Below are 21,517 nucleotides of genomic sequence, written 5' to 3'. Positions count from 1 at the left end.
ACACCGCAAAACAAATTATACTACTTCTCCTGAGTACGGGGATACCTCATGTGTGGCACTTTTTTGCACCTTAACTGCGCTAAGGGGCCCAAAGTCCAATGAGTACCTTTAAGATTTCACAGGTCATTTTGCGACATTTGGTTTCAAGACTACTCCTCACGGTTTAGGGCCCCTAAAATCCCAGGGCAGTATAGGAACCCCACAAGTGACCCCATTTTAGAAAGGAGACACCCCAAGGTATTTACTTAGGAGTATGGTGAGTTCATAGAAGATTTTATTTTTTTGTCACAAGTTAGCGGAAATTGATTTTAATTGTTTTTTTTCACAAAGTGTCATTTTCCGCTAACTTGTGACAAAAAATAAAATCTTCTATGAACTCACCATACTCCTAACTGAATACCTTGGGGTGTCTTCTTTCTAAAATGGGGTCACTTGTGGGGTTCCTATACTGCCCTGGCATTTTAGGGGCCCTAAACCGTGAGGAGTAGTCTTGAAACCAAATTTCGCAAAATGACCTGTGAAATCCTAAAGGTACTCATTGGACTTTGGGCCCCTTAGCGCAGTTGGGGTGCAAAAAAGTGCCACACATGTGGTATCGCCGTACTCAGGAGAAGTAGTATAATGTGTTTTGGGGTGTATTTTTACACATACCCATGCTGGGTGGGAGAAATATCTCTGTAAATCACAATTTTTTAATTTTTTTACACACAATTGTCCATTTACAGAGATATTTCTCCCACCCAGCATGGGTATGTGTAAAAATACACCGCAAAACAAATTATACTACTTCTCCTGAGTACGGGGATACCTCATGTGTGGCACTTTTTTGCACCTTAACTGCGCTAAGGGGCCCAAAGTCCAATGAGTACCTTTAAGATTTCACAGGTCATTTTGCGACATTTGGTTTCAAGACTACTCCTCACGGTTTAGGGCCCCTAAAATCCCAGGGCAGTATAGGAACCCCACAAGTGACCCCATTTTAGAAAGGAGACACCCCAAGGTATTTACTTAGGAGTATGGTGAGTTCATAGAAGATTTTATTTTTTTGTCACAAGTTAGCGGAAATTGATTTTAATTGTTTTTTTTCACAAAGTGTCATTTTCCGCTAACTTGTGACAAAAAATAAAATCTTCTATGAACTCACCATACTCCTAACTGAATACCTTGGGGTGTCTTCTTTCTAAAATGGGGTCACTTGTGGGGTTCCTATACTGCCCTGGCATTTTAGGGGCCCTAAACCGTGAGGAGTAGTCTTGAAACCAAATTTCGCAAAATGACCTGTGAAATCCTAAAGGTACTCATTGGACTTTGGGCCCCTTAGCGCAGTTGGGGTGCAAAAAAGTGCCACACATGTGGTATCGCCGTACTCAGGAGAAGTAGTATAATGTGTTTTGGGGTGTATTTTTACACATACCCATGCTGGGTGGGAGAAATATCTCTGTAAATCACAATTTTTTAATTTTTTTACACACAATTGTCCATTTACAGAGATATTTCTCCCACCCAGCATGGGTATGTGTAAAAATACACCGCAAAACAAATTATACTACTTCTCCTGAGTACGGGGATACCTCATGTGTGGCACTTTTTTGCACCTTAACTGCGCTAAGGGGCCCAAAGTCCAATGAGTACCTTTAAGATTTCACAGGTCATTTTGCGACATTTGGTTTCAAGACTACTCCTCACGGTTTAGGGCCCCTAAAATCCCAGGGCAGTATAGGAACCCCACTAGTGACCCCATTTTAGAAAGAAGACATCCCAAGGTATTCAGTTAGGAGTATGGTGAGTTCATAGAAGATTTTATTTTTTGTCACAACTTAGCGGAAAATGACACTTTGTGAAAAAAAACAATTAAAATCAATTTCCGCTAACTTGTGACAAAAAAATAAAATCTTCTATGAACTCACCATACTCCTAACGGAATACCTTTGGGTGTCTTCTTTCTAAAATGGGGTCACTTGTGGGGTTCCTATACTTCCCTGGGATTTTAGGGGCCCTAAACCGTGAGGAGTAGTCTTGAAACCAAATGTCGTAAAATGACCTGTGAAATCTTAAAGGTACTCATTGGACTTTGGGCCCCTTAGCGCAGTTGGGGTGCAAAAAAGTGCCACACATGTGGTATCGCCGTACTCAGGAGAAGTAGTATGATGTGTTTCGGGGTGTATTTTTACACATACCCATGCTGAGTGGGAGAAATATCTCTGTAAATGGACAATTGTGTGTAAAAAAATCAAAAAATTGTGATTTACAGAGATATTTCTCCCACCCAGCATGGGTATGTGTAAAAATACACCCCAAAACACATTATACTACTTCTCCTGAGTACGGCGATACCACATGTGTGGCACTTTTTTGCAGCCTAACTGCGCTAAGGGGCCCTAAGTGCAATGAGCACCTTTAGGCTTTACAGGGGTGCTTACAATTTAGCACCCCCCAAAATGCCAGGACAGTAAACACACCCCATAAATGACCCCATTTTGGAAAGTAGACACTTCAAGGTATTCAGAGAGGAGCATAGTGAGTCCGTGGCAGATTTCATTTTTTTTTGTCGCAAGTTAGAAGAAATGGAATTTTTTTTTTCCCTTTTTTTTTGTCACAAAATGTCATTTTCCGCTAACTTGTGACAAAAAATAAAATCTTCTATGAACTCACCATGCCTCTCAGTGAATACTTTGGGATGTCTTCTTCCCAAAATGGGGTCATTTGGGGGATATTTATACTATCCTGGAATTTTAGCCCCTCATGAAACATGACAGGGGGTCAGAAAAGTCGGAGATGCTTCAAAATGGCAAAATTCACTTTTTGCACCATAGTTTGTAAACGCTATAACTTTTACCCAAACCAATAAATATACACTGAATGGGTTTTTTTAAATCAAAAACATGTTTGTCCATATTTTTCGCGCTGCATGTATACAGAAATTTTACTTTATTTGAAAAATGTCAGCACAGAAAGTTAAAAAAATCATTTTTTTGCCAAAATTCATGTCTTTTTTGATGAATATAATAAAAAGTAAAAATCACAGGAGCAATCAAATAGCATCAAAAGAAAGCTATATTAGAGAGAAGAAAAGGAGGTAAAATTCATTTAGGTGGTAGGTTGTATGACCGAGCAATAAACCGTGAAAGCTGCAGTGGTCTGAATGGAAAAAAAGGCTCTGGTCCTTAAGGGGTTTTATGACTGCAGTCCTTAAGTGGTTAAAGGACATTATCCCCGCACTTTGATTGGCCCAATAGGCTGCCTGTCAAGTTTCCTGTAAAGTGACAGGTAGCCTATTGGGCCAATCAAAGTGCTGGAATAATGTCCTATAAAGTGATTGGACCTGTAGGGGCTCAAGGCAGGATGAGTGGAGCTCTCTTCATTGCCAATTAGTAGGCATAAGTTTGTAGCGCTCGCTATGCTACTTTGATAAGGCATGCTAACTCTGATAAGGCATGTTAACACTAATAAGGCATGTTAACACTAATAAGGCACGCTATTTGTAATAGTGAATCAACCCCTATGTCTCATATCTATGGCGCCATCTAGTGGCATCTTGAGACACAGTGAATGGGGCAATCCCCGGGCACGTGATGCGGATACTCGGCTCTCCTCTACTCATCCTAGGTTGGGCCCAGAAAAATCTGGTCACTGTAGTCATTGGCCATCTGTGATCAAAACATATAAACCAAAGAACGGCTCAGTAGATGCATTAGTTGTTTCGCGCTGTTTTGCTATATTGACTTCTCTGCGTTGCGGTATTGTGTGCCATGTCTTAACGCCACTTCCTGTTCCCTATCCTAACAGGGGAAACTTTATTAAAAACCAGTGAGATTCCGGCTGCCTTTCTGGCCAAGGACACCGATGTAAAACCACCGAAAGAGCTGGCGGTCACTATCAAGCACAACAAAGCTGTGAGTCATGCACAGGACGCCCACTACATTGCATTTAATGTGAATGTGAACCAAAAAACAAACAAACCAGTTACTTAACTTAGGAGAGGGAAGGCTCTGGGTCCTATAGAGCAGGGGTCCGCAAACATTTGGGTCGAGGGCCGGGTCAACATACTTCAGACTGCTGGGGGGGCCGGAGTATACATAAAATGATGTAGAAGTCTTTGCGGGCCAGACAGTGAAGCATACCCAGGTAACAACCTGCAGTCCAATGAGACAGCAGTGTCACCTGATGTGGAATTTAATTGGAAATCAGTGAATTACTGCTTTCTGGCTTCCATGTGGATGGGTGGTGCCAGCACTGCTATTCTATATGCGGACCACCACTATTTAAAGATGTAGCTGACCACATCTATAAGTAATACATTTTGTGTGTGGAGGGCCGGGGAAAAAGCCTCAGGGGGCCACATTCGGCCCGCGGGCCTTAGTTTGAGGACCACTGCTATAGAGTCTTCCTGTTCCTCTCCTGGTCCTCTCATTCCAGCGCTTTCACCCCCGGTAGCAGTATCTAACTGATCAAAGTCTTCAGGGGTGGCTCTGTACTGTGCATGCGTGACTGCGCTAGCGCAGGTGTAGTACGGAGCCGCACCGCTGCTTGTGCTCCCAAACACTTCCAAAGCCTCCCGCAGCGGCTGATTGGAACGGCGGTGAAGGGGCTGGAACGAGGGGAACATGAGAGGAACAGGAAGGCTCTATAGGACCGCAAACCTTCCCTCTCCTTAGGTAAGTATCTGTTTGTTTTTTTCCAATGTGCATTAGCTTTAATGCACCATAACAACATGTAGTACAATGTACAGTAATATGTGGGATACCCAATTTTATCTTAATTGTCCTGGTTTCAGCATTAGAAAGACTTCCTATATGTATATATTGCAGTATATTAGTTTGTAGCCTGGCCCTCCCAGTGTTGTTTAGCCTAGACCTAGAACTCAAATACAAAGTGGGACAAAATTGTACACTGGGACCAAGTCGCGGGCCAATCTCTATGTCTGCTGGCCACCTTCCTAAAAGTTCCCAGGTGGCTCCCTCCCTCCCCTATACAGTTCCCTGGTGTCTAGTGCTTTCCCCCTCCCTCCCCCATATGGCTTCCCTGGTGTTCTAGGACTTCACCTCCAATATAGCTTCCCTGGTGGCTTAGAGTGGGCCAAACATAATGCAAAGTGGGGAAAGCACTTGAGGGCCAAATGTAATGGCTCTGAGGGCCAGATTTGGCCCCCAGGCCGGAGTTTGACATATATGGCCTAGACCAATGATGGCTAACCTTGGCACTTCAGCTGTGACAAAACTACAAATCCCATCATGCCAAAGCGCTGCGGAATATGTTGGCGCTATATAAATAAAAAATAATAATAATGACTCTGCCTCCCTGAGTTATGCTTAGAGCAGTCAGAGTATTGCAATTCTTCATGGGACTTGTAGTTCCACCACAGCGGAAGTGCCAAGGTTAGCCATCACTGGCCTAGACTAATTAGCTATACAGCCTTCCTCTCCCAGTGCACACTGGGAGACCAGGTGTTGTTTCTGCTTACTTTGGAACACACAACAAACATTCCACAGTTATTCATTGTAACTGCCAGCAGTAAAGAGGTCACCACCCATGATCAATTTAAGAATGTGAATTAGGGAGATGAAATAATTTGCAATGGACAGAGTTTGACTAAACAATCTATACATGAATATTGTACAATGTAAGTAGTTTTAATCACTAATGGACACCTGAACTGAGAGGTATATGGCGGCTGCCATATTTATTTCCTTTTAAATAATGCCAGTTGCCTGGCAGTCCTGCTGATCTCTCTGGCTGCAGTAGTGCCTGGATCACACACCTGAAGCAAGCATGCAGGTAATCCAGTCAGACTTCAGTCCAATCCACTTGGCTAATAATCTTCTCATCCATCCAATATTAGCTTCTTCCACACAAACAGGATTTCTCACATGCTTCTCCTCTCCTCTGCCACCCCCTTCCCTGAACCTGTGACACTCACCAATCTTGGAAATGTTAAAATGAACCTGAAAACTCTTCTTTCGAGTGAGCTAATAAACTGACATTTTACCAACTAACATCAACTATTGTTTACTTCTGTCTATTTAGTAACACACTCATGGTTTGTTCTAATGTAGAGACTCCTCTTAACCACTTCGGGACCAGCACCCTCTGCCCCCTTAAGGACCAGAGGGTGCTGGTTAGTGTTGGGCGAACAGTGTTCGCCACTGTTCGGGTTCTGCAGAACATCACCCTGTTCGGGTGATGTTCGAGTTCGGCCGAACACCTGATGGTGTTCGGCCTTTTAAGTTCGGGTTCGCCCCGAACTTCTGTATGCCCCCGAACAGGGCCGAACAGGGCCCCTGTTCGGGCGAACAGGGCCCTGTTCGGCCGAACAGGCCGCAATACGGCCCCCCTATGGGGTCGCAGGCATAAGGGGGGAGCATGCCCCGATCGCGGGGGGGGGTCGGAAATTCCCCCCACCCCCTCCGCTAGCGCTCCCCCCTCTGCCCGCTTCCCCATAAAAAAAGTTTAAATCAAGTTCAATAGTAGTGTACCTGGGCTGGTGGCATTGGCTGGCAGTGGAGTGAGGAGGAGGAGGAGTCCGAGTAGCAGAGTGACGTTGAGGCCGGGCAGCGGGCGGTTCAGCGCTAGTACCCTTGTGGTACTTCCGCCCTTTCTCTGACCTCACGTCCTCTGCATACGAGGGTACGCATCACGCGTACCCTCGTATGCGTCATCACGCAGAGGACGTGAGGTCAGAGAAAGGGCGGAAGTACCACAAGGGTACTAGCGCTGAACCGCCCGCTGCCCGGCCTCAACGTCACTCTGCTATTCGGACTCCTCCTCCTCCTCACTCCACTGCCAGCCAATGCCACCAGCCCAGGTACTATTGAACTTGATTTAAACTTTTTGTATGGGGAAGCGGGCAGAGGGGGGAGCGCTAGCGGAGGGGGTGGGGGGAATTTCCGACCCCCCCCCCGCGACCGGGGCATGCTCCCCCCTTATGCCTGCGACCCCATAGGGCCCCCAAAATGGGCATGTTCGGGGGTCCCATTGACTCCCATTGAGTTCGGCGTTCGGGCCGAACATGCCGAACATCTGGCCCATGTTCGGCCTGTTCGGCCCGAACCCGAACATCCAGGTGTTCGCCCAACACTAGTGCTGGTCCAGTAAACCGCCGCTTCCCGATGAATCGCTGCAATAATACGTCGCTCCTGCCAGTCACGCTGCTCTGTCCCCGCCGCAGGATGCTCTCTCTGCTGTCGCTATGACAGCAGAGCGCTGTACACCGGTCAGGAGCCGCTTTCATTGGCTCCTGACCCTGTCACTCAATGTAAGCCAATGGGAACGGCTCCTGCCCGGCTCACAGTGCTCTGCCGTCATAGAGGCGGCAGGGCAGCACATTGCGGCGGAGATCGAGCGGTGACAGCGGCGGGGATGGACGGGGGCACGCGGTGAATGGGACATAGAGTTTACTTCCGGTCAGAACCGCAGCGTCCCCTGCCCACCGTAGATTTATACTGCGGCGGTCCACAGGTAGTTAAAGGAAACTCAGCACATGAAAATATAGGCACAGACACAGAACATTTATATTGCGCTCATCTCCTGGTAGACCAAAAGCACCAGAGCTTCAGCCACTAGGGCACGCTCTATAGGCAGTAGCAGTGTTAGGGAGTCTTGCCCAAGGTCTCCTACTGAATAGGTGCTGGCTTAGGGTGCGTTTCCACTAACGCGAATTCGCATCCGTTCCCTGCATGCAAATTCGCATCTATATATATAAAATCGGATGTGTGTATGTGTGTGTGTGTGTGTGTGTATGTATGTGCCGCGATCACGTGAAAACGGCTTGACCGATTTAAAAGAAACTTGGTATACAGATCCCTTACTACCTGGGATGATAGGTTCTGGGGGTCTCACGGCCCCCCTGCACACGTGGGCGGAGCTACAAACAGCCAATCAGATTTCACCCATTCAAGTCAATGGAAAAAATGTAAAAGGCTGCCATTATCACAGTAAACAAGCCACAGTCCCCACACTTGGCACAGTTGGTCACTTGGTGACCGAGGTTACAAATCCAGGAAAAGTGGGCAGAGCATAAAACAGCCAATCAAATTTCAGCCGTTCATTTTAAATGGGAAAATGTAAACTGCAGCCATTCTTAGACTGTTAATCGCAGGGTTCTCAAACTTGCCACAGTTGGTCACTGGGTGAATGCGATTAAGATTCAAGAAAGTGGGTGGAGCCTACAACAGCCAATCAAATTTCACCTATTGATTTTCAAGGGGAATATTTAAACTGCTGCCATTCTTACAACTGTTCATGGCAGAGGCTTCAAACTTGCTACAGTCGGTCTTTGGGTGACTGGGGTCAAAAGTCACAAAAGGGGCGGGGCCACAAACAGCCAATCAGATTTCCTTGGTGAATAAACTGCTTCCATTCACACATTTCTGATGCCAAGAACCTGAAAGCTCACAAACTTGGTCATTGAGTGACTGTGTGTCAAGGTTACAAAAAGTGGGTGGAGCCAAAACAAATTTTACAAGGAAAATATAAACTGTAGCCATTCTTACACCGTTAATGGCAGGGCTCTCAAACTTTGCACAGTTGGTCACTGGGTGAATGAGATTAAGAATTTGGAAGGTAGGTGGAGCCTACAACAGCCAATAAAAATTCACCTTTCGGTTTTCAAAGGGAATATTAAAGCTGCTACCATTCTTATACTATTAATAGCAGATGCCTCAAACCTGGTACAGTTGGTCACTGGGTGATTAGGGTTCAAATTCAGAAAGGGGGCGGAGCCACAAACAGCCAATCAGATTTGTTTATTTTTCAATGGGAATATACAAAGTATTGATACCAAGGACCGTAAGCTGATAAACTTGATAATTAAGTGACTGTATGTCAAGGTTAGAAAAAGTGTGCGGCGTTAACAACTTAATTTTTTACATTGCAGGGTTCCCAAACTTGACACAATTGGCCACTGGGTGACTGGGCTTAATATTCAGAAATGTGGGTGGAGCCTAAAAACAGCCAATCAAAATGTACCTATTGATTTTCAAGGGGGAACATTTACATTGCTACCATTCTTACACTGTTAATGGCAGAGTTCTCAAACCTGATACAGTCAGTTATTGGGTGACTGGGGTCTGAATTCACTAAAGTGGGTGGAGCCACAAACAGCCAATCTGATTTTTTAGATTGATTTCAGCCATTCTGTTATTGGCAGGCTTCTCAAACTTGACACATTTGGCCACTGAGTGACTGGGACTAATATTCAGGAAAGTGGGTGGAGCCTACAGCAGCCAATCAAACCCCGTGCGCTGCCTGGCCAATCAGTGCCAGGCAGCGCCGAGGGGTGGCCCGGGACTCCCAATGACGTCCCGACGTCAGTGACGTCGGTGACGTCATCCCGCCCGTCGCCATGGCGACGGGGGAAGCCCTCCAGGAAATCCCGTTCTTTGAACGGGATTTCCTGATCGGAGATCGCCGAAGGCGATCGAAGAGGGCAGGGGGATGCCGCTGAGCAGCGGCTATCGTGTAGCGATCCCTGGGCTCGCTACATGATATAGAAAAAAAAAATTAAAAAAAAACTGCTGCGCTCCCTCCTGGCAGATTTTTTTTATACCGCCAGGAGGGTTAATGGCAGGGTTCTCAAACTTTGCACAGCTGGTTACTGGGTGACTGGAATTTATATTCAGAAAAGTGGGTGGAGCCTAAAAAAGCCAATCAAAATCACCTGTTGATTTTCAAGGGGAATATTAAAAATGCTACCATTCATTGCACTGTTAATGGCACAAGCCTCAAACCTGGTACAGTTAGTCATTGGGGTTCAAATTTAGAAAAGGGGACAGAGCCACAAACAGTTTCATTTCTTGGGAAAATACAAATTATTGATGCCAAGGACCCCAAAGCTCACAAACTTGGTCATTGAGTGACTGTATGTCCAGGTTACAAAACGTAGGCGGAGCAAAAAACAAATTTTACTGGGAAAATGTAGACTGCGGGCCTTCTTACACTGCTAATGGCAGGGTTCCCAAACTTTGCCCAGATGGTCGCTGGGTGGCTGAGATTAATATTCAGGGAAGTGGGTGGAGCCTATAATAGCCAATCAAAATTCACCTGTTGATTTTCAAGGGGAATATTTAAATTGCTGCCATTTTTATACTTGTAATAGCAGATGCCTCAAACCTGCTACAGTTGGTCATTGGGTGACTGGGGTTCAAATGCTGGAGAGGGGCAGAGCCACAAACAGCCAATCTGATTTGTTTAATTTCTATGGGAATATACAAATTATTGATGCTAAAGACACCAAAGCTCACAAACTTGGTCATTGAGTGTTTGTGCGTTAAAGGAAACCAGAGAGGAACGGGGGGTGAAAAAAGAAAAAGATTTTATACATACCTGGGGCTTCTTCCAGCCCCATAAGCCTGAATCGCTCCCACGCCGCCGTCCTCAGCTTCCTAGATCCGCCGGTACCGGGCCCGTCACTTCCGGCGGACGCGGCCAATTGTCCGCATCACAGGAGCTCCCTCCATACATGTACGCATGCGGCTGCGCAGTTAACAGCCACATGCGTATCTGTATGGGGAGAGCACCCTGTGATGCGGAGAATTGGCCGCGTCCGCCGGCCGACTTGCCGACTCGCGGCAATGACGGGACCCGGTGGCGGCTGATCCAGGCAGCGGAGGAGTGCGGCGTGGGAGCGATCCGTGCGTATGGGGCTGGAGGAAGCCCCAGGTATGTATATTGCATCCTCTCTGGTTCCCTTTAAGGTTAGAAGAAGTGGGCGGAACCAACACAAGTCAAATACATACCCGGGCAACACCGGTCAATCAGTGGGTGGAGACAAATACACATTTCACTGGGAAAATGTAAACTGCAGCCATTCTTACACTGTTTATGGGAGGGTTCTTAAACTTTGCACAGTTGGTCACTCAGTGAATGGGATTAATATTCAGAAAAGTGGGTGGAGCCTACAAAAGTGTATTAAGCTTCACCTATTGCTTTTCAAGGGAATATTTAATTGCTACCATTCTTGCACTGTTAATGGCACAGGCCTCAAACCTGGTACAGTTGGTCATTGGGTGACTGGGGTTCAAATTCAGAAAAGGGGGTGAAGCCACAAACAACCCATCAGATTTTTTCATTTCAATGCAAATTATTGATGCCAAAGACTACAAAGCTCACAAACTTGGTCATTGAGTAATTGTGTGTTAGGGTTAGAAAAAGTGGGTGGAGCCGACACCAGCCAAATACATACCCGGGCAACGCCGGGCAATCAGCTAGTAACCAATAAAAGTGAATGAGCCTGTGTCCACTTGTCAGGAAAACGGAGCGTTTTCTTGTGCAGGAAAAATCTGCTCAGCAGAGTCATCTGAATTCGGACACCGCACACACGCATGCGATTCGCATACAATGTATTTAATAGGGAATTCGCATGGTGTTTTTTCATGCGAATTTTCATGCGAATTCGCATACGATTTCGCATGGAATCAATGAAAAAGCACACAGGCACTGACATGGTTAAATTCGCACACAGCGTCATCCATGCGAAATCATATGCGAATTCGCGGTAAAATTCGCATACAACCGCATGCGATTTCGCTCCTGCATGCGAATTCGTCCGCACTAGTGGAAACGCACCCTCACTGAACAGAAAGAACCGAGATTCGCCTGTGTCAGAGGCAGAGCCCATAACCAGTACACTATCCAGAGGTTTATAATAAGAGTGGGCCATTGGTGGGGGTGACCAGCATTACTTATCTAGAGATTTTTACTCTAGGTAACCTCATCAAGGCCAGATTTATACTTTTTCAGCCCCTAGGCCAACTTTCTTGTTGTTGCCCTTCCATGTGCAGCTGCCCCCCTCCCATTCCATGCGCAACTCCAGGTGCAGCAGCCCCTCTATCATGTGTACTGCACCCCTTTTCCGTCTGTCGCTCCCCATTAACTGCTTCCTTTTTTTCATTTGCAGCTTCCTCTTCCAAATCCAGGTACTCCTCTCCCATGTCCAGCCACCTCTAAGGCAGCAGACGCCCAAAGCCCGACCATTGCGGTCTTTCCAGATATCCAGCCCTGCCAATCATATAGTTTGTTACCATGTGCTTACTAGGGATGGTCAATGAGAGGCAAATAATTTTGAGTTGATGCAGCAGTATGCAAATTATGCAGCTTAAAAATGAACCAATCATATCCTGCTGAAGTAAAATTCGATTGGTCCATTTTCAAGCTGCATAAATTTGCATACAAAATTGGCATAATGCTGCATCAACTCAAAATAATTTGCATCTCATTGACCATCCCTAATGCTTACATTGCTCCATTTTTCTTCACGGTCATTTAAGTTCATCAGTTTACAGATGGGATTCACTCTATTGTATTTCAGCCAAAAAAAGACACAGTCTTATATTAATTTTACCTCCCAAAGATGTGCTAGGACTTTTTATTAAGAGAGGGCTTATTTTTTTTTTTTTGAGGGGTATAAAATCGGACGCTATGCTTGTGTATGGGGAGGTGTGTCGGGTCAGCGTCCTTTGACCCGGTCGCTGCACATGTGCTGTACGCTGGGTCAGCTCTCGTCATAATCAATGTGCACCAGGGATGCATCAGCTCACGCACACCTTTATTATAATGAGAGGAGAGCACGGTCACTGAGTCAACCCAGTGTACAGTGCATATGCGGCGCCTGGGTCAAAGGGAGCCGACCATGTTAGGATACTGGAGCCGCTTACAGCCGGAGGGGGACACAGCCACAAGGGAGGTGTGGTAAGAGACTGCACACCTCCCCCCATACACTAGAATAGCATCCAATTTTGTTAACAGCTAGGGCTTATTTTCAGGGAAACATGGTAGCTGCAGGACTAGTTTTATTTATATATCCTGAATACTATTTACTACCTCAGCACTCTAATATCATGCAGCAAACCAATTTCCTTTGTTACTTTATAGGTCATCAGCCGTTCACCATGTATTTGTTGTGGTCAATTGTCATGGAGGCAGGATAACTGAAACTAGGTATTTTAACAGGATTCACCAACACCCTACATAAGCCCTGTCTTCACTCTGTGTTCCTAGCCAGAGCATAACAGGAAGCAACAACCCACAACAGTCTAGATCAGCGTTTCTAAAACCTGTCCTCGTGACTCCCCAACGGTGCATGTTTTGCAGGCAGCCTCGCCTATGCACAGGTGGGGTAATTAGTGTCTCAGCTAGGTGGATTCCATGTAGCTGAGACACTAATTTCCCCACCTGTGCATACATGAGGTCACCTGCAAAACATGCACCATTGGGTAGTCTCAAGGACAGGTTTGAGAAACACTGGTCTAGATAATCTTATGTAGTACAACAAGTAGAACAGTGACATCTACAGGCCGGAATTGTCATGTGTTGATTTGTATTCTATTCCTCTTGTGTTCATTGACTGACTTCATGCTCATCTCTGCTTCCCTCCCCATCAGAGAGATTCCTGTCTGGCAGCCATTAAACAGTATGATAAATTTAAAGACATCACAGCCCAGGACTTGGTGTCCCAGCGACACTTCTGTGTGGAGGGTGACATGTCCTGCAAGGGTAAGTCTGGCAATCTGACTAATGGTGGTCAAACGCAGGGCAAGCTGACGGAGGAAGCATCATGCATTGTTACCACTTCTAATATGAGGACAGCTCAGCCCATTATATGAACACTTGCCTGCTGACTGGCGAATGTAGGGTAGGGACCAATCCTAACACTTCAAAGCTGGTGAATTGGTCCAGTACAAAATCACTGCAGTCCATTTTGGAAGCTAACATCCTCCATCTTTGTAACTGAATGCAATTTTGCAACCTAATTTTTTTTTTTTTATCACTGAGTACTAGCTTGTTTAAAGGACAACTGAAGTGAGAGGGATTTGCAGGCTGCCATATTTATTTCCTTTTAGGGCTCGTTTCCACTAGTGCGGTGCGGAATCGCCTGCATTCCACCGCGGACGAAATCGCATGTGGGTGCGATTCCGCATGCGTTTTTACCGCGATTTCGCATGCGATTCCGCATAGGTAAGGTATATGCGAATTTAACCATGTCACTGCCTGTGTAAATTAACATTAATACCTATGCGAAATCGCATGCGATTTCGCGGCAAAAAACGCATGGTCACCCCGCATGCGATTTCCCTATTAGATACATTAGCGGCGATTCGCGCACATTCCTTCTGCACGCAAAATCTGACGGCTCTGCCGTGCAGATTTCTGCCGCACCAAAAAACGCTCCCGCAGCCGCACAAGTGGAAATGGCCCCATCCACTTACATTGCCTATGCGAATTCGCGTGCAGTGCCCGCATGCGGATTCGCTATAGTGGAAACGAGCCCTCAAGCAATAACAGTTGCCTGGCCCTCCGGCTGATCCTCTGCCTCTAATATGTTTAGCCATAGACCCTAAACAAGCATGCAGCAGATCAGGTGTTTCTGAGATTATTGTCAGAGCTAACAAGATTAGCTGCATGCTTGTTTCTGGTGTTATTCACACTACTGCAGGCAAATAGCTCAGCAGGGCTGCCAGGCAACTGGTATTGCTTAAAAGGAAATAAATATGGCAACCTCCATATACCTCTCACTTCAATTGTCCTTAAAGAGACTCTAAAGCCTCATAAAAATCATCTTTTTATTTCAAAAATGTCTTTAACATGATAGCCCTAACTAAAACGCTGCATCCCCGCAGCTGTAATCTAACAGTTAGGGGGTACTTAGTTAGATTACAGCCGTGGGGATGCGGCGTTTTAGCTAGGGCTATCATGTTAAAGACATCTTTAAAATAAAAAGATGATTTTATGAGACTTCAGTGTCTCTTTAAGCAGTATACTCCCCAACAACCCAAAATATAACTAGATCTCACCACATGTAATTAAGCAACACACATTTACCGTATGCAGGGGCGTAGCAATAGGGGTTGCAGAGGTAGCCACCGCATCGGGGCCCTTGGGTCAGAGGGGCCCCGAAGGGCCCTCCCTCAACTACAGTATTAACTCTTTTTTGGTCCTGTGCTGGTAATAATTACTTCTATAGATACTTTGAATAGTAGTGATCACTAACAAACTGTTCCCCATCCCCTTCTTGCTCCTCTGACACTGTGCTTGTCCTTGGCAGGTTTTGGTGCGCCGTAACAATTGTTATGTATAGAGTGCTTGGGGGGCCCCCATTGTAAAACTTGCATTGGGGCCCACAGCTCCTTAGCTACGCCACTGACCGTATGTATACTTACCACTCAGCTTTCCAAAGAAAGCTGAGTGGGACAGAACGAGGGGGCGCACCTGTACAAGCTGTCAACAAGCTTTTCTTCGGGGGTCCTAGCACTGGAACAAGCTTGTGAAGGAGGATGACTGAAGCCTCTTTAGGATACAGAGGCTGTCCCCTCCCAAGGTAACTTCCCTCCAGGGGCACCTTTTTTGGCTTAAGGGTCACTTTAACTATACAGCCGCTAATACACTTACTTTTCACCAATCCTTGCTATAATCTGATGACTCATAGTCTACTTTGACAAGTGACGGCTGCAGATCTTTGCTCCATAAGCAGACGGTTTTGATAGATCCAGGTTAGGTTTGTTGGATAGCTTTTGTTGTACAATCACCTCCACCCTGGAGAACATAGAAAATGAGGCTTATTGTCTTTTTCCTTCTAACAGGAGAGTCGGGTGGAGCGCTCTTTGTTGGCTTGAGAAACAGACAGAGATTCTTCCAGGTGAGTCCAAAAAAATGACCTAAGCCACAGCTCTAGTTGTTATGTAGCTTTTATTCAGCTTTTCTTCGTATGACGGTGAAATAAGCTGCAAGTCTTTGGCCAATACTCCTGATCGTGTGGCGATTCCTATTTAAAAAAAAAATCTTGCCTACCAGGATGCATGCTGGGAGACTCATATCAGCAGAAGCTGCAGGAAGTTCTCACCTAGGGCTGGCAATTGTGCATCGTTTAAATTTATTTCAACCCATAGTTTGTTTATTGATGGAGGTACGATCGTATTACTTCTATACTCTGTGGTTTAAAGTGTAAGTTATATTCTGGGCGCCTCCTACAAGTTTCTCTTAATTCAAAATAATTCTGTACACCGCCTGCAGCTGGTACAGAATGCTGCCGATAGACTTAACAAGCCAACCCTGCTATTGCCACATAACATCAATCCTTTGCTCACTACACTGGCTACCCATACAATGGAGAATCCTTTTCAAAATTGGCATGCTAACATTCAAATCCCTACACAACCCAGGCCCCGGATACCTGAAGGATTTGTTGCAACTGCATCAAACCCACAACCTCAGAACAAAAGGATTCCAATAACTTGATCACCCCCAGAGTCCAACCGTAAACCTTTGGAGCCAGAGCTTTCTGTCATGCTGCCCATGTACTTTGGAATGCCTTGCCAAATTAACCACTTAATGACATGCTGACTTATAAAAACGTCCTGCTAGAGCCTCTTAATGGTTCCAGGACGTTTTTATAAGTCAGACGGTGCTGCTCCCGCGGGTGCACGTGCACGCTCCCGCACATGTGCATGCATTCCCGTGCACGTGAAAATAGTGAAAAAAAAAATCACCAAAGAAAAAATACACCTTTATTTCCAAATAATATATTGCCACCATACTTTGTACTAGGGACATATTTAAAATCTTGTGATAACCAGGACAAATAGGCAGATAAAATGTGTGGGTTTTATGTACAGTAGCAGTGTTTATATTAAAACCATAGGGGATGAAATTTGAGAAATAGTGTATTTTTTCACTTTTTTTTCCTTAGATTTCCCTTTAAAATGCATAGAAAATAAAGTAATTACTGAAAACAAATATCAACTCCAAAAAGCCTAATTGGTGGTGAAAAAAAAACCAAGATTTAGATCATTTCATTGTGATTAGTAGTGATTAAAGTGGATCCGAGATGAACTTTTACTCATTGCATAATTGTGTTCCTTTCCTATTGTTTATAGGGCATTCCTCAAGCCAAATACTTTTTTTATTTTTGTCTTAATACTCTAATTTGGTGACAGGTTTGGTGAACTCTGCCTTACTGAATAGGTACTGACCCTAGCCAGGATTCGAACCCTGGTCTCCCATGTTTATAGGGCATTCCTCAAGCCAAATACTTTTTTTATTTTTGTCTTAATACTCTAATTCCCTATAAACTAAAGAAGCCACGCCCACAGGTTTTCAGAGAGCCAAGGCACTTTCAGCAAGGGCTCATGGGAGCTCAGTCTGGGCAGGAGGAGGGGGAGGTCTTACTAGCCAGAGATTTCTGAGGGAGAGGGGAGGAGGATTAGGTTTTTTTGCTCAAGATGAAGATAAGCCTGCCTCTGTGTAATGTATACAAACAACATGGCTGCTGCCATTGTATCACAGGAAGAAATAATCATATTCTTTTAAAGCTGTTTGCAGCTAGATTTATATAGACAAGTTACTTGTTATAGTTACTAATGGCAAATGAAAGGGATGAGCACTGAAAGGTGAAAATCGCTCTTGTCCGTAAGGGTGAAAATCGCCTTGGGGTGAAGTGGTTAATCAAGACAGCTCCAACCCTGGAGACATTTAAATCAAAACTGAAAATCCCCCTGTTTAGTCTGGTATTTATGATCACATAACTTTTCCCCCTGTACTCATCACTATGTACTGATCTGAGACACTTATGTGCTTTGGGTCCTACGGGAGAAAATCGCTTTACAAATGTTTTGTTGTTGTTGTGGATTAATTATCTCACCTGTGTTTGTTGTTTCTCAGATGGGAATTCTGAGCTTTGGAATCTACAACCCGTGCCAAAAACCAGGCCAACGTACAAAATCGGTCAACGCTCGTGATTTCTATGTGAACGTCCTGGAAGTCTTACCATTCCTCCAGAAACACGTGGCGGGAGACCTGGAGTTCCTACCCGGCATTCAGAATCCAGAGGAGGTGGTCTGCCCTTCCTGACCCGAGTCCACACAGTAGATGTCTGCCCTTTGACCTACGACCTTCACTATGTCAACCAGGGGCACAGAATTCTGCAGCTCGTCACACATATTTAGGACAGGCATACACTCGGTGATACATTTTGTAAGACTTTTTTTTCTCTGTATAATGAAAATAAAAATGCTTTCTTGTGTAGCTTTGATATCTAGATTCCACCGGTTGTCCTGCTGGAGTCAGGCTATGATCACATTATAAATCACAAACGCTATTTCAAGCGATGAGCAATTTACAGCGATTTTTTTAAATCACCTTTCCCTGCGCTTTCTAAGGGCTTTTGCAGAGCAATTTTTTTCACTTTCTGACATCAGTCAGGAAGTGAACAGTTGGCTGATGGTGTAATGGTTAAGGGCTCTGCCTCTGACACAGGAGACCAGGGTTCGAATCTCGGCTCTGCCTGTTCAGTAAGCCAGCACTAATTCAGTAGGAGACCTTTGGCAAGTCTCCCTTACACTGCTACTGCCAATAGAGCGCGCCCTAGTGGCTGCTGCTCTGCTCTGGCGCTTTGAGTCCGCAAGGAGAAAAGCGCAATATAAATGTTATTTGTCTTGTCTTGTCTTCCACCCGGAAATAAATAAATACAATGTATTTATTCATAAAAGCACTCATGAAATCACTATACAAATCGTTTTTTCAAGCGCTTTGCGATTTCCCTATACCTTCCATTATAGCCAAATCGTCCCGAAAATAATAATGTAATCCGAACATTTGTATAGCGCTTTTCTTCTGTCAGACTCAAAGCGCTCAAGAGCTGCAGCCACTGGGATGCGCTCAAGAGGCCACCCTGTGGTATAGGGAGTCTTGCCTTGAACTCCTTACGGTAGTGTTCCCCAACCCTGTCCTCAAGGCCCACCAACAGTGCATGTTTTGTATAAATCCACAGAACTAGTTAACCAGCTCTGCTGAGACACTAATTACCTCACCTGTGCATGTTTGTGGTTTCCTGCAAAACATGTACTGTTCGTGGGCCTCGAGGACAGGGTTGGTGAACTTACGGAATAGCTACTTATCCAGGATTCGAACCCTGGTCTCCCATGTGAAAGGCAGAGCCCTTAACCAGTACACTATCCAGTCACACAGGCAGCGCTATTTTAACATAAAAGTTGCAGAAAAACTTCTGAGGAGTTATCATGATAGGAAGTCTAAACCAGGGTTGTTTTCCACCAACGTGCTTGTAATTCAAATGTCTAAAATTTTTTAAAATACCATTGTAGTAGACAGGGTTGTGGAACCGGAGTCAAGAAGTTGGAGCAATGTTTGGGTACCGGGAGTCGGAGGTTTCATAAACTGAGGAGTCGGATGATTTTTAGTGCCGACTCCACAGCCCTGGTAGGCGATGTATATTTGTGCCCCAAATGCAAGTATCTGATGAGACCTGCATCTGCATACTTTAGTTGTGTTTGTGGTCCTCCAAGGCCCTCAATCCCTCGGGTGAGATCACCGCCTGTCACTTGATGACAGCCGTAAAGACTCACTATAAAGACAGAGAGCACCCTGAAGGACAGGAGGAAGACATATACGATCCTGGGGAGGGGAGTTTTGTACAGAATCTGCCTGAATGGGCTGGAGGTTCCTCTGGGGTATGATTACTGGGAGTGCAGAATTATTAGGCAAGTTGTATTTTTGAGGAATAATTTTATTATTGAACAACAACCATGTTCTCAATGAACCCAAAAAACTCATTAATATCAAAGCTGAATATTTTTGAAAGTAGTTTTTAGTTTTAGCTATTTTAGGGGGATATCTGTGTGTGCAGGTGACTATTAATGTGCATAATTATTAGGCTACTTAACAAAAAACAAATACTGTATATACCCATTTCAATTATTTATTTTTACCAGTGAAACCAATATAACATCTCAACATTCACAAATATACATTTCTGACATTCAAAAACAAAACAAAAACAAATCAGTGACCAATAACGCCACCTTTCTTTGCAAGGACACTCAAAAGCCTGCCATCCATGGATTCTGTCAGTGTTTTGATCTGTTCACCATAAACATTGCGTGCAGCAGCATCCACAGCCTCCCAGACACTGTTCAGAGAGGTGTACTGTTTTCCCTCCTGGTAAATCTCATATTTTATGATGGACCACAGGTTCTCAATGGGGTTCAGATCAGGTGAACAAGGAGGCCATGTCATTAGTTTTTCTTCTTTTATACCCTTTCTTGCCAGCCACGCTGTGGAGTACTTGGACGCTTGTGATGGGGCATTGTCCTGCATGAAAATCATGTTTTTCTTGAAGGATGCAGACTTCTTCCAGTACCACTGCTTGAAGAAGGTGTCTTCCAGAAACTGGCAGTAGGACTGGGAGTTGAGCTTGACTCCATCCTCAACCCGAAAAGGCCCCACAAGCTCATCTTTGATGATACCAGCCCAAACCAGTACTCCACCTCCACCTTGCTGGCGTCTGAGTCGGACTGGAGCTCTCTGCTCTTTACCAATCCAGCCACGGGCCCATCCATCTGGCCCATCAAGACTCACTCTCATTTCATCAGTCCATAAAACCTTAGAAAAATCAGTCTTGAGATATTTCTTGGCCCAGTCTTGACGTTTCAGCTTGTGTGTCTTGTTTAGTGGTGGACGTCTTTCAGCCTTTCTTACCTTGGCCATGTCTCTGAGTATTGCACACCTTCTGCTTTTGGGCACTCCAGTGATGTTGCAGCTCTGAAATATGGCCAAACTGGTGGCAAGTGGCATCTTGGCAGCTGCACGCTTGACTTTTCTCAGTTCATGGGGAGTTATTTTGAGCCTTGGTTTTTCCACACGCTTCTTGCGACCCTGTTGACTATTTTGAATGAAACGCTTGATTGTTCGATGATCACGCTTCAGAAGCTTTGCAATTTTAAGAGCGCTGCATCCCTGTGCAAGATATCTCAGTATTTTTGACTTTTCTGAGCCTGTCAAGTCCTTCTTTTGACCCATTTTGCCAAAGGAAAGGAAGTTGCCTAATAATTATGCACACCTGATATAGGGTGTTGATGTCATTAGACCACACCCCTTCTCATTACAGAGATGCACATCACCTAATATGCTTAATTGGTAGTAGGCTTTCGAGCCTATACAGCTTGGAGTAAGACAACATGCATAAAGAGGATGATGTGGTCAAAATACTCGTTTGCCTAATAATTCTGCACTCCCTGTAGATCTAAAATTTAAGGTCTAAAAGCAGAAAAAAAATGCACAGCTTTTAGACCCTAAAACCCAGAGCCAAACATACCGCCAAGGAGGTTAAAAAAACGAAACTTCAGCAGTGTAGAGATGCTCGGACAGGTGTGACGGAAGATGTACACCCTAGCAGTCATGTTACTCTGTACAGTGTGGTAGAGGAATGTGAACCACAACACTTGCTGAGTAGCATTACAAGTATTTTGTGTGTGTATTTCAAGGGACCATGAACAGTGATAACAAAAACACACAACTGGACTTACCTGAAACTTCCTCCAGCCCACATTAGGCCGCAAGGTCCCTTGGTATCCTCTAGGTCCTCCCAGTGGTCCCGTTGTCAGCCCCATTAACCCGGCGACTTTGGCCGAAGTCGTGAGTAACTTCGCACGGCGGCCCGTCCGCGCACCTGACTCGATCTCACACGCATCACCTGCTCAGTTCAGTCTTTCGAGAACTGCGCATGTGCAGGATG

General features: G+C 45.2%; 1 protein-coding gene across 2 annotated transcripts in view; it reads left to right on the top strand.

Annotated features, from left to right (window-relative positions):
- Positions 1–18,012, top strand: part of LOC137528782 (complement C2-like) — a 59,705-nt gene extending 41,693 nt beyond the window's left edge. The window contains exons 15-18 of one of the 2 annotated variants that reach the window (XM_068250354.1): positions 3,787–3,893; positions 13,377–13,488; positions 15,573–15,628; positions 17,650–18,012. In XM_068250354.1, the coding sequence (XP_068106455.1) occupies positions 3,787–3,893; positions 13,377–13,488; positions 15,573–15,628; positions 17,650–17,838 (464 nt within the window). In that variant the 3' untranslated portion in view covers positions 17,839–18,012. Of the gene's footprint in view, positions 1–3,786; positions 3,894–13,376; positions 13,489–15,572; positions 15,629–17,649 lie in introns of those variants that run through there. The other variant, XM_068250355.1, reaches the window with a different exon arrangement.
- The last annotated feature ends 3,505 nt before the right edge of the window (positions 18,013–21,517 follow it).

This window comes from Hyperolius riggenbachi, chromosome 8, assembly GCF_040937935.1.
Source record: "Hyperolius riggenbachi isolate aHypRig1 chromosome 8, aHypRig1.pri, whole genome shotgun sequence".
NCBI lineage: Eukaryota > Metazoa > Chordata > Amphibia > Anura > Hyperoliidae > Hyperolius > Hyperolius riggenbachi.
Note: the sequence above shows the minus strand (reverse complement) of the source record. Positions and strands in the feature narration are given on the sequence as shown.